At 45.4% G+C, this 14,067-nt stretch overlaps 1 protein-coding gene across 10 annotated transcripts in view; it reads left to right on the forward strand.

The window, feature by feature from the left end:
• The window catches only part of Pigk (phosphatidylinositol glycan anchor biosynthesis, class K), a 128,842-nt gene that overhangs the window by 44,217 nt on the left and 70,558 nt on the right, over nucleotides 1-14,067 (forward strand). For all 10 annotated transcript variants that reach the window (XR_003954336.1, XR_003954337.1, XR_003954338.1 and 7 more), the window contains one exon: nucleotides 8,138-8,222. Coding sequence is in view for 3 of the 10 variants with exons in the window: in NM_178016.3 (NP_821135.1) it covers nucleotides 8,138-8,222 (85 nt within the window). In the remaining 7 variants the exon portion in view is untranslated. The remainder of the gene's footprint in view (nucleotides 1-8,137; nucleotides 8,223-14,067) is intronic.

Genomic DNA, 14,067 nt, shown 5'->3' on the forward strand with positions numbered 1-14,067 from the left:
CTGAAGGGAAAGCTCTAACTTACTCTAAAAATAAGGGAAGTTGATTATGATTTTCTGTTTAGTGTGCACACTATAATTCATATTTTCTATATTACAGAAATGACTGAAATTCATCTTGTATAGCTTTGCTATGAAAGCTTTTTTCTTCATATTTCTTTGAAAATTAGCCATAGTCAAACCTTGACACTCCAGAGACTAGGTAACTTTTGGTCATAATGACTACATGAAAGCCACCAGCGAGTTACCTCAGGCGTGAAAACACAGCTGGCTCTCCTGGCTTTGTCATCACGCTTCCAGTTTCCTCAGAAGGAAACCCAGTGAGAGGGCTCTGTGGTACTGTGAAGGAGCTCAGTACCTCCCTGTCCCCAGAGCATTGCGTTCCTGTGGTGAGGTGGAACGGCAGCATTACTCAGTGTGGAAGGGAGGGGTCGGCTGACCTGACACTGGCTTGTCGAAAGTTGACACGTGGTAAAAATGTGTGTCTTACATAGTTGAACTGCCAAGAAAGTGGGTCTCCATGGAAACACGACAGGCTTTTCTGCCCTGCCCCCATTCGATGGAAGGAGCGTGGCTTCCTCCAGGACTTTGTCATGGTAGCAGCTGGTATTAAGTGTCAGTTGACATGCAGCTCAGCCTCTGTCTCTAAGAGAGGATCAGTGAAGGCTTCTCCTGACGTCAGACGCTGAGCTCAAGGACCGCCATTGCCTTGTTGGTCCGACTCATGCAGTGCCCAAATGCACTGTATCCAAGTGTGCCTCCATGGGGTTCTGAGTCCCTCATCCTGCTGCTGGCATGCTTGTGAGCGGAAAACATTTGCAGGAACCTGCCACCTGTGCCGTGGACCGCCCACTGCCCGACCCCACTTGCCCTTGGGAGTCGGAGGTGAGGTGGTGCGGAATCAATGGCACAGAACTACCACATCCTCTCCCTTATGGTCTTAGGTTCAGTCCCCCTCCTGAGAGCTCCTTCCTGGTTTCCTGGTTTCCACTGTGCTCACAGTTAGCTCACAAAGGAAGACTTGAAGCTACAGTCACCATGCGAGAGGGATCATGCAGACTTTGTCTTTCTAGACCTGAGTGAGCTCACTCCATTGCTGGGACCAAGTTCATGGTTTCCTTCTTCCTTACAGGAGTAATAACCCATTCCCTCTTTCTAAGGTTTAATGTGTGTGTGTGTCTGTGTGTGTGTCTATGTGTGTGTGTGTCTGTATGTGTGTGTCTGTGTATCTGTAATGTGTGTGTGTGTGTGTGTATGTGTGTGTCTGTGTGTCTGTAATGTGTGTGTGTGTGTGTGTGTATGTGTGTGTGTGTGTTTTGCTTGTGATCATGTATGTATCCACAGAGTCCAGAAAAGGGTATCAGGTTTCCAGGAGCTGGAGTTACAGGTCCTTGTAAGCTGCTTGGCTGGATGCTGGGACTGAACTCCATCCCTCTGCAAGACCACTTAATGCTCTCACCCACTGCCTGCTCACCTCAGCCCGCTGCCACCTTTTCCTGTGGGCAGTAGAGGGAGATGGCAAGTGTCTTATAGCAGGACATGGAGACCTTCAGGTGTGCCCTTGAGCGGGACAGCCAGCACCTGACATGCCACATGTCTGTTCCTGTAGCTCCCACTCCCACCAGCGCGCTCCTCGTCCCCACATCTGTGCCAGCATTTGGTTAGTTGATCCCCTGATGACTATGGCCATTCTGAGAGTTGTGAGGTGGATTCTGAAGGTGGACTTAATCTGCATTTCCCTCATGGCTGAGGATGTTGAACACTGTTAAAGGTGTTTCCTAGCCGCTTATAACTACTTGAACATGTTAAAAATACAGCTAAGGGATGGGAGCTTTTCTGTGCCTTCAAAATATATTATATATAATTTAATTTACTATATATAAATAAGCTAATTTGCCTTCTTTGGTATATATTTTAGTTTCAAGTAATTGTTTCAAGCTGTCTCGTTCAAAGGGTTATATCAAATTGTGGGTTTGGACCTGTTTCTGGAATTTCTTCCTAATGTCCTTGGATTACTTTAGATAATGTGTTTTGAATTATTTATTGATTTTATTGTTAGTATCAACCATAGAACAACCTCTGTTCTTACAGTTGTTTTCAATTCTTAGAAGAATGCTTTGGCCTTTAGGCCCCAATAAGCTCTGTCAGTTTATACATGAATAATCTGATTTCAGCATGGCATTGTGGGAGGAAACACTCTTGAGTCAGAGATGGCTTTATGTATGGGCACTGTAAATAATTTTAGAGACTTGTTCTAAGAGTGCTTCAGTAGCAGAGTAAAGAGTTTCTGAGGCCACTGGGCATCTAAGATAGAGAAACAAGGACACAAAAGGAGGATTGTAAACTGATTTTGTGAGCTTCTCTTGAGCCTGCTCTGTCTTTTTCAACTTCACAGAGGGGTTGGGCAGTATTTTAATCACTTTCAGCACAGATTGTAGCTTTGCTGTGTTGGATTCAGAACCCTTCCACAGTGAAGAGACTCGGCTTGTATCTGTGAAATGCCATTGTCTGAGACACAGTGACACAAGGAAAAACGGCACAGCCTCCTGTGCAGAAATTGTTCCTTCATGAAATGCTGTCAGTAGAGCTTCTTAGCCCAGTCTTGGAAAGAGAAAATGGAGAGATAACCTCTGGAGCCAGTGAGTGTCTTAGAGCTCTCAAAATCTTAAGTAAAAGAATGACCTTAAGAAGGAGAACACACATTATTCATAAGAGGAAAGAAGGAGGTGTTTGGGGTTCCAGCCATGCGTAAGTTGGAATGAGCACCTGTAGTTTTCTCAGAATTACAAATGCTGAGTAGAGAGCTTGGTGACCTTATGCACCATGATTAGGAAAGCGACAATTCTATGAGAACAGAGGACGTTGTGAAGAGGAGGGTGGGGACACGGTGCCCAGAAGTGTTAGATGTGGACAAAAAGAGTAAGGAAGGGCTTTATGAAAGCAAGGGAGTATTTAAAAATCCCACCCCGGTACATCGGCTACTTTATTAAGTAAGCTGCAGTTCGTTTCAGCTACAGAAGAGGGCGCTCTTGAACTGAAAACTCTCCCTTGTAAATTAGCTCATCTCCTTGATCCAACTCCAGATTAATGGCCATTACTAATCCCAGGAAAGCCAACATAAATAATCTTCAAGAGAGAAAGAATTCAGCAAATGTACAAAGTTAATACCAGAATAAAATAGAAAATTAAGATAAAACCTTATTAAAGTATATATAACTTATATACATTTTGTTATGTGTAGGCACTTTCAGTGGAGAAAAGCAAAAACAGAAAGAAGGGTTGAGGAGAAGTTTAAGGACCTGAGTTCAACCCCAGGGCCTTCATAAGAAGGCTGGGTGGGGGCATGTGATTGCAATCCCAGTATTGGGGAGGCAGACATAGGTGGCCCTCTGGGGTTCACTGGACAGTCAGCACGGTCACCAGCAAGGCCCACGCCAGGGACAGACAGGCTGTCTCTAAAACCACGTTGACGGGGCTGAGGAATGAGGTTTTCAGACATGCGCACTCATATCGTATACAAGCGCCTGCACATGCATAAACACACACAGAGGGCTGGGATATAAAAGAAAACACAGAGGAAGGCCAGCTGGAGCCCTGGAGTGTGAACACGGTATTACACAAGTGTCTGTGTAATGAATGAACTCACTGAGAGAGTCATGACTGAAAGAGACAAACAACAGAAATGTCTGGAAGAACCCAACTGGACTCTGGAAAGACAAAGGCAAAATAGAGAAAATCACCTTGGAAGTGAAAACTAAATTACAAGACACCCAGGGGAGGAGTGTGTTACCACAAGTTCAGTGAAAGGAATAAAGACTAGAAATAAGAGCCAGGAAAATAACACTGAAATGTGAGGAAGAAAACAGGAAAAATCAGAGAGAGAGAGAGAGTCTGGGGGGGGGGTCCATTATATTTGCTTAATGCTTAAACTAGAAAATCAAATGGAATAGAAATAGAAATAGCGTTAAAAACTGTACTGGAAACCTTTTCAGAGCTCAAGCAGAATGTGTGCATTGAAAGGTCTTATGTCGTGGGTACCTGAGAGGGACTGTCTACCCTGCCAATCCTCCAAGTATGCTAGGGCGTCACCTCAGCAGAAGCAGGGAGGAAGAGGCCTCCCGAGCCTCCGAGTGAGAAACGAAGATGCAGGAGTACAAGGGTAACAGTGCGTTAGGATGGAAGTCACCTAACTGGAAAGAACATCGAGCCAGGTTCCTGGAAACAGTGTGCAACCTGTGGAAGAGAACCAGTATTTCCAGGAAAGTTATGAGCGGTTGATTTAACCACTGTGAGACTGGTGAGCTACATGAGACTCAGTGTGAATTACACACTGTCTTTGAAACATTGTTGACATTGTGAAGGCATGCTGAAATACATAATAACTGATGGTGTCTCAACTTTCAAATGGTTCAACAAGAAAAATTTAAAAATTAGAAAATTGCTCATTTTTTTTCACAAGTTTTTTCTTTTAAAAGCTTTTTCTGTTGAACTGGCTCTCATGTATTAGAGGCTGCCCATAAACTCCTGTGTCCCTGAGATTGGTCTTGAACCTTGGTCCACCTGATATTACCTCCCAAGTGTTGGGACTAAGTGTTTTAATTAGTATATATATTTAATTAGTATATAATTTAATTAATTATTATGTATTAGTTGTCCACAGCAATGGATTTCATTATGTCGGTTTATGCATGTGCATGGTGTATGTCGGTCATATTCACCCCAGTTCTGCCAATCCTCTTCCCAGCTGGCTCCCCTATGCTTTCTTGTCTTGCCTTTGTCTATCAGTTGTGGTGACCCTGTGAGTCTCCTCAGGGCTGTCTGCAGGAGCGTGGGCGGAAGCCTGTTTACAGAGCATGTACACCTTATAGCTACAGGGCTGTGGAAATTCTGTCTCCTCCCCCATCAACTTTTAACTGCCTGTGAGTCCTGGAGAGGGTGGGGCTCCACGGATCCCTTGCTCTTCCCTGGAAGGGTCCTGACAGACCCAGCCTTGCAGTCCAGTGCAGATGTCAAGGCTGCTGTGGGTCTGCGATTGCCAAAGTCCTGTCGTATCCGGAAGTCAGCTTTCCACAGCTATCTCACTTCCGCTGACTCTTCCGTTCTCTCTGCTCCATCTTCCACAGTGCCCCCGAGCTTTGAGGGGCTGTTCTATATGTCCTAGGTATAGCGGGCGAGGTATTCAAACTGTCGTTTAGTTTATTCTCTCGACTTTGAGTAGTTATGAGTCTGCAGTCACTGCTGCCCACTGGAGGAAGAAGCTTGTCTGAGCAGCTCTGCGGGCATGTGAGCTCTGGAGAAGGCCGTTTGATAGGCGCGACTTGCATCCTGCAGCCCCTCTTCCCAGCTACAGGCTTTTGACCAGCGGAGAGCGTCCGAAGCGAGGTCCTTCCTGTGGCAAGTCCAGCCCCGAGGTGGGCAGGCTTCCCGCCGTACCAGTGCTCTCAAGCTGCCTGGCCGTCAGTGTTGGTACCCGGAGGGCGAGCTGCATGGCGCCCCCTGGCAGCTTCAGCCTAGCCAGCAGGGGGGAGGTTCCAGCCCAGCTGCAGCTTGCTTTCTCTGTGTCTGGGGTCAATCCTGTGTGATCTTGAGCAGCACAGTCTGACCAACTAGTTATGGTAGGAAACTAAGGGCAGTGGCCTGGGTTGTTTTGGGGTTCTTGGGAGCACCCATGGTCACCTCCTGAGAAGTGCCTTGCCCTGGTCCTGGGATTCTTGTTTAATAGGCTGTAACCTCTGGAAACACCTTTATTCATCCCCACAGGGTGAATATCCCATTCAAAATATTTTTAAAAATTGTTTTTTGATTAGCTTACCAAAATGTCAGCTTTCCATGTATCATTTCTTTCGGTTGACATCCTAGACTGTACATTCTGTCTGCCATCTGCTCTCGCTGAGTGAGACCATCGTGTCCCTTCTATGTCACACGGGTTCTGCTGTCTCCCCACCCCCAACTTAAAGATCATATTTCTCCTGTGATATAGATGTGTATATATAAAAGAGCTGAACACACATGAGAGAGTTAAGGTAATAGAATATTTTTCAGTTTCTTCCATTTCTTGAAAATCTCATAGTTTCAAGTTATTGGATGACTTGAATTCCATTGTGTGTGTACCTCATTTTTGTTGTTACTTGAGTTAATAGTGTCTAGGCTGACTGTATTTCCTAGCTACTGTGACTAGAGCGGCCGTGACCACAGATGTGCAGGTCTCTTTGGTAGGATGCAGAGTTCTTCGGGTGGGTGCCCAGGAGTGGGATGGGTGGGTCATATGGCAACTGTAGCATTTGCTTTCTTAGAAATCACCACGTTGGTTTTCCTTGTAGCTGCAGAAGGTTATATGCCCACCAACACCATTCCAATATCCGTGTCTTGCTGTTAGCCATTCTTCCTGATGTAGATGGAATCTCATTGTGGTTTTAACTGGTGCCTCTGTGATGACTAAGGGCACCGAGTGCTTCATGATAGTTGCTGGTCACTTGGGCTTCTCTCTGTTCAGTGCTTAGCTGAGTTTTGCTTGAGTTGTCTTCTGTGTTCTTCCTGACATCTGCCGTCTTGAGCTTTTGTATATCATGGATATTAATTCGCTGTTAGATTATCTCCTGTCTCCTAGGCTCTTTCTTCACCCAACTCTTTCTTTTGCTGAACGGAAGGGTTTTGTTGTTTTTGTTTTTGAATTTCATGAGGTTTCATTTCTCTCCCACTGGCCTATTTATTCTGCAGCAGGAATCCATTCAGGAAGTCCTTGCCTGTCTGTAGCTGGAGTGTTTGCCTGCTTTTTTCCTCTGACAGTTTGAGAGTTTCCAGAAACTACCCAGGAGCCAGTAGGCCCCTCCCACCCCTTCCCCCATATCTCCTCCCAACCCAACTCATAGCAGTGACCCACCCACTCTCCACCTATCGTGGCTAGAATCTGTGGCATTCTTCTAGACTGAATTAACTATCTTTTATGTTGCTCCTGTGAGAGAGATGCTCACACCACCAAGAACTCTGGGTGTTCTTTAATCTGGGGCAGAGAATGGCACTGATTTGCATATCAGCCTCCTTTTGGGAGAGGCCTCATAATCCTCACACTGCAGGTTTTGAGTCTTAGTTAAGCTTATTTCATATGATTTTCAGGAAAAGATGAAGTTGAAGTTTTGAAATCTAATGTTGACACATTGTGGAATTCACAGGAAAAAGGGTAAAAACATTTTACTGCATGCAGTCAGATCTTACTAATATCTAGAGTTTATTTTTGAGATGGTCAGTACTTTAAAAAATACATTTTATCAGACTACTTGTTGGTTTGTGTTTTTTAATTTCTGATTTCCAGGGATCAGAGAATGACAAGAGAGAGTGATGGAATATCTAAACTGAAAGTGAAGTCGAGGACTGCATAGGAGAAAGGGGCCAACAAGGAGCGGGTGTGCGTGAGGGTAGTAAGGGGGCAGCAAGGTGAGGGTAGTAAGGGGGCAGCAAGGTGAGGGTAGTAAGGGGGCAGCAAGGAGCAGGTGTGCGTGAGGGTAGTAAGGGGGCAGCAAGGAGCGGGTATGCCTGAGGGTAGTAAGGGGGCAGCAAAAATGGTGATGTGGGTGGGAAGGCGTCACAGTGAAGCCCCATACTTTATATGCTCACTAAAAGTTCTAATAAACACTGAAAAAAAAAAAAGGAACAAGCTGAAAGGGAAAAGAAATCTACCTTTCTGCACCTGTAGTAGTAGTCGTTGTGTGAATTCTGCATATCATGTTAGATTGCAATGGCCAGGATCTAAATGACTTACACTTAGGAGCCCTGTGTCTACGAGGGCTGACTTCTCAACCTTCTCTGTGCACCGCCACTTCTGGCAACGCCCAGGTCTCTGCTTCCCCAGAGGCCCTGCTCCTCCAGGACGTGTTCCTAAATGTTAAGTCCCGAGTGAACGTGGGAACCAGGACCGTAGGTGACGTCGCTGATCTCGTCACACCATTGCACGTAGTCTGAATACTTTCCTGGCAGTCGTTTAGGTCCTGGCCATTGCGCTGGGTAGTTTTTCCAAAATTGTCAATAAATATTATTTCCAAAAGTTCCTTTAGGTATGTGATAAGCACATCTCAGAGTTGTGCTCTTAGGCTAATAATGCTTACCTGTGGCACTGGCCTGAGTGTGTGTTCTGATTGCTTTCTAGTTCTAAAGAAGACGGCACGGCCGAGGAGCGCATGGGACCTCTCAAGTATGCTGAGCAGCTCCCGGTGGCTCAGATAATACACCAGGTTGGTTTCTGTTTGATTCTTTTGAAAGAAACACACTTTTAATCTCAGAGGGGAATGCTTTTGTTAGGCTTTTCAGAGTCCTCGTGTTCTGTCTGTAGATGTTGTGGGTACACTCTTCCTACTGCACTCTACCCTTATGTGAACACTCCCATATGAAGCTCAGTATTGAAAAGACCATGCAGTGTAATGCCTGAACTCTTACGTACAATGTGGGGTAGTCTAAATTATCTCTTACGGATTAGAAAATGCCAGAAAACTTAATTTTGAACCACTGTATTGGGTTTATGATGAGAAAGCTGAAAATTAGTCATGACCACTGCTGTGCTTAGGAGAAGCTAAGGAGGGGAGGCCATCATGCCTGCTCTTGTCCACCTTCCCCAGCAACGGTTGTGAAGGGTAATTGTAACTGTCATGTGGGTAGTTTGCTCATTTCTAGCCATGACGACTCTGTCATCCTTGTGTGTGGGGCTCAGCTGAGAACAGGCAGTGTTGTAAGCACCAAGCTTGGATTCTGTGCTATGACTGTGACAGGCCAGACACGTTCTGCCCTGCTGGGCCACAAGCAAGTCACCTCAAATAGTTTGTTGAGCAGCCTGTGGGCCTGCAATGTTTTTTTAGCTCCTCAGAGCTCATTGGAATCATTAGGCATCCTCACATGTCAGAACGCTTCAGAGTTGGTGTGGATGTCAATACTAGGAGGTTCTCTTACATTTTTTTCCAATCAGAAGAATTTTAGTGGCTGTGGGTTGTTAATAGTGTCAGTTTGAGTTTATTAAAAGAAAGAGGATTTTAATTTGAAAATTAAATATAAAATATAAATTCATTATATAAGTAAAACTCAGTTTTTAAATACTGCATGAATCTTAAAAATGGTTAAGTCTGCCCCTCTGGGGCACTCATCTCTGTAACCAAGTCCAGTTTATATGTCAGGAATTCCTAGATTGTCGGAGCTTAAATGACCTAACAGACTGCAAATGTCACATTCAAAATTCTGTCTTCATGCCTGACTCTCAGCATAAATGAGTTAAACAGCAGAGCAGGCAGCAAGCTGGATTTTCTCAGCGGTGAGAGTGCGCCTGCACTTGAAGCAGTACGGAGCAGGCAGCAAGCTGGATGTTCCCAGCGGTGAGAGAGAGCGTCCCGCACCTGCAGCCGAGCGCTTTGCTCAGAACCGGGAAGCAGGGAAGCTGCTGCTGCTCACCCAGAATGGAGCTGAACACGCGGCAGGAATTAACCTTTAAGACAGCTGACCACAGGAAATGTCAGAAATGTTTTTATAATGACAGGAACCAGCAAGCTGCCCATTTTCTATAACCACTGTTTTGTAGTTAAACACTGTTTGAATTCAAAGTAAAGGCACTTCACCCTGGTGAAAATGTTTATATTGTAGGGTTTTTTCCTAGTATGAGAGATAGTAGTGATTTAACACTAAAGTATAAGCAGCATAATTAAAAACCTGAATGATCTATCATAAAATCTCACTCTTTAAGAAATTCTACATGATAGAGATCTCTTTTTATTAATCAAAATTAAGGTGTAGGCAGGAAACGATGCCTTTAACAGCACACGTGTCCACTCCTCTGTCATTCTTCTTTGTGGCAGCTCTGTAACAGACAGACAGAGCACCACCGCTGCACTCTAGGCAGGGTCATTTAGGAAGGCACTGTTTGTCTTACAGTTTTTAAAATCTGACTATCCATACCTGTATCTGTATCTGTATCTATATCCCCGTTTGTCTGTGTGAGTATGTGCACTTGAGTACAGGTCCCCAGAGACCAGAAGAGGGTGTCGGGTCCCTTGGAGCTCTTCTATATACAGAAGTGGCAGAAATGCAAGGATGACAATGACGACGATGACCCTTATGTGCAGAACATGTGTGCCTGGAGTGAGTCAGTGACTTGCATGACCTTATGAACTAGAGGTCATGTGCCCTGAAGAACCCACACTCCATGGAATGTTCTGCAAAGGTTGCTAGACTGACTAGACCTGAAGTCACTGTGGGTGGGTTGGAATGTTGCAGGTCTAGAGCCAGATTATCTCGGGCTCTTTGTTCCCTTCCCACCCATCCATTGCTCGTCTGATCTAGCACTCTGTGACTATCAGGAAACTCTTTGCAGGGTAACAAACCCTTGTATCCAGCGACCCTGCAGCCATAAGGATATATTTTCCATGACCTGAGGAGCCACCAGCTTAGAAGACAGGTGCTTCTAAGATGTCACTGAGTTGTGGAGGATGAGATCTGCATAGAGGGCTGCTCAGTAGTGCCCAGCCCCCACCCCAGCAGAGGAAGATGAGGAGGTCAGTTGACAGCAACATATAAGAACACTTGGGATGCCGTCTCAGTACACGGGGGCAGTGAATAAAAGAGCTGCAACTGTCACGATCACGTTGTACACTCAGTGACTTTAGTTAGTGCCTATCAAGCTGGCAAACTGAAGTCCTATTTGGGGAGGGCTGGGAAGTTGGTGCAAGGCATAAGAATGCTTGTTGTACAGGTGAGGATCAGAGATCAAATTCTACCCAGCCCTGTGGGTGAGAGAGGAGCAGAGACCACAGGGGTTTGCTGGGCACCAGCATGGCTGCAGGACCAGGGAGGCAGGCAGAGAGTGATAGAGCAGGACACCCATTGTCCTCCGTGAGTGTACCCATGAACACACACACACACACACATACACACACACACACACACACACACACACACACACAAAATCACGTGACCCAGTGATTCCAACATAGGTGTATGCCCAGGAGCTTTAAGGACAAGGATGCATATAGACGGGTCGTTCACTGCAGCAGTCTGTAAGTGCTCAGTGGAAGCAGCCCAGACACCGACGAGCTGGTGAGCAGGTGAACAGAGTAAAGCACACCCAGACGGCGGAATAGCACTGAGCAGTGGGAAGGACTGAGGTGCAGGCCTACCAGGTGTAAACATGACCCTGTGCACGAGGTCAGACAGTGCTCATCACTGCTGCATCTGTAGGTGGGAGGAGGCAGAACCTGATCCTCCCTGCTGAGGACACAGTCATAGAAATAGTATAACTGTAACGGTGATTATTGCTCAGTTCTATAATCACTGAATTAAAGTTGGTGAATGCTGTGGTGTGCCGGTATACATAATAAAGATATTTGGAACGTGAAAGCACCTGTTTCCAGTGGAGAGCCAGGAAACAAGGCTTATGGCCCTCTGCTGCTCCTCGTGAAAGCCATAGGCAGCCTGTGAGTGATGTGTAGTGGACAGTACTTCTGCTCATAAGAGTCTAGCTAAAGAATGAAAGTACTGTCCTGTGAGACCCAGTGCAGTGACGTGCATCAGGCTCAGTGTCCACAGCACACTGAGAACACTCAGTACAACACACATAGCAGACGTGGGAAGCAGGACTTTCAGATCTAGAACTCAGCAGAACAAATGTGTATGTGATTTTTTTTCTTTCCTTTCATATATATATATATGTGTATATATATACATATGATTATATATATAATTGAATTTTATTTTCTTATCAACTAAATGTTCTTTTTTTTTTCCCCAGTTTCTGCTCAATGGCAGAAAATTTAATCCAGATACTTGTAGATACATTCATTCAAACCCAGGATTTTCTCTGTCCCTTTTCCAGTCTCTCTAGGATGACAGACAGGTCGCAGTGCGGGTGATAAGGTGTGGCTGACATGGCCTCATAGCACATGAGATTCAGTGTCATTCCTGCTGACTGGTAGTCCGTGGGGCTTTGCCCTGATCTGCCCTGAGGCAGCCAGCACAGCACATCTGTAAACACTTCTTTTCTCTGTCTGTGGTTGCCTGGCTGGTGGAATTAGTGAGCAGAGCGCGTAACTGGAGTGTCACGGTGGAATCAAGAATCATGTGGAAGATGGGCTGCTGGCATGCCTGTGGGTCATCTTGACTGGCATTCTCTGGGGGCATCCCAGGCTCTGTGGTTGAGAAATGGAAGTGAGCAGTGGCCTGACCGTGGATACCATGTAGATACCACGCGCTGCCCTGCTGAGATTGCTACCTAGGACCCTGAGGGAGAATCCACAAACCCTTCCTCCCTGCACTTGCTTGAGAGGATTTTGTCCCAGCTTCAGGAAAAGCAACAGCCAGGGAGAGAAGAGCCTTGCTGCTGTTGGCGCTGTGGCCTCCCTCTGCCCTCTGTTTTCTCACTTCTTTCTTTCCTCTTCTCCCATTGCCCTCAGTTTGGGCGTTAAACATCCTACCCCTTCTTCCTAAATGTTGGCCAGTGTTATAAGTACTTCTGTTGAAGAGTCCGTTACATTGTATCTAATGCATAATGACACTGAGTGCATTTGATGTCCACTGCTTATGGGACTCAGACTTCTTTCCCACTGACTGCGGAGTACAGGGGTCTCTCAAGGCCTTACCCCGAGGCTTACCGCGAGACTTGCCTGTGGTACTCGGGTTTCTTTCCTAGCCAACAGTGGCGGTATTTACCAACATTTGTAAGAGGGCTAGCAAACTGTAGTGTTCATATGCTCACAGTTTAGCAGCAATTTGGGGAATAGATTATTGGAGTTACTGGTGAGGGGCACTGCTCTGTGAAGCACAAGTCCTTTAGGAATTTGTTAGCTCATAGTACTCGGACATTATGGAGAAATAGCAGGAAAGTGCATAGAAGGTGGATCGTGACCGTGTGTTCCTGTGTCCATAATCTCTGTCCACAGACCGTAACTTGTTCTGTTTAGCAGTACGGCATTGTTGGGACATTGGAGGGAGAGGAATGGGTGGTTTCCATAGGTAAGTAAACGTCATAGTTACCTCACAGGTGCTGCTTTGAACAATCAAACCACTTTTTATAAGGTAGTGTGGATTTTGAGATGTAAAATTTATAATATGATATTTTTATTGAAAGTTAATGCAATTTTCTTTATAAATGCAATCACTTATAAATGAGTTAGATAACATTTTGGGCAATTAATAGGTTCGTTTCACTTTAATTTGGGAGCATAAAAAGTTGATTAGCACCATGTAGAGCTTATTAATTATAAGATAATGATAATTAGTGATTTGAAAATCAGACACAAAAGTCTTTTAAACTATCTTTGCAATTAGGAAGTTCTATGTATCTCAAATGCAACTTTTTCTTAAGCTTCATTTGGAGTAAAATATTCCATAAATGACAAGTCCACGCTGAGTGGGCGTGTAGCCGCCTGTGAGGAGAATTGTTCTTTGGTTTCATCCAGTGAGGGATGCCCTTTAACTTTCTTTTAAGGGCCCATGTTAATTACTCCTCACACATACTAAGGTATTTGGCCCCATGTTTTCTAGATATAAAAGATAACACAAAACCAAGAATGATGATTGCCCTAATGAGCACAACGCGTGTGGCTGGAGTGGGTCAGTTACCTGGTGACCTGCATGACCTTATGAACTAGAGGTCATGTGCCCTGAAGAACCCACACTCCATGGAATGTTCTGCAAAGGCTGCTTGACTGACTGGATGGGAAGTCACTGTGGGTGGGTTGGAATGTTGCAGGTCTAGAGCCAGATTATCTCGGGCTCTTTGCTTCCTTCCCAGCCATCCATTGCTCATCTGATCTAGCGCTCTGTGACTATCAGGAAACTTCTTGGGTTGTAATAGCCTAACAGAACCCTAATGTCTAGCAACCCTGAGGCTAGGAATATTTTCAGACAGTTATCAGAAGCCTATAGCAGAGCCTGCCCACCTCGCTGTAACCCACCTGCCTGATGCACTAATGGACTGAAGGGTTTTATTTGATGAGTTTCTGTTCCGTTACTGAGAAAATCTTGTGGAATGGCTCTCACAGTAGAACATGGAGTCTGGGGTGACTCAGGACGTGATCATTTTTATATTTGACTCCATAATAAACT

Source organism: Mus musculus, chromosome 3 (assembly GCF_000001635.26).
Source record: "Mus musculus strain C57BL/6J chromosome 3, GRCm38.p6 C57BL/6J".
NCBI classification, from domain to species: Eukaryota; Metazoa; Chordata; class Mammalia; order Rodentia; family Muridae; genus Mus; species Mus musculus.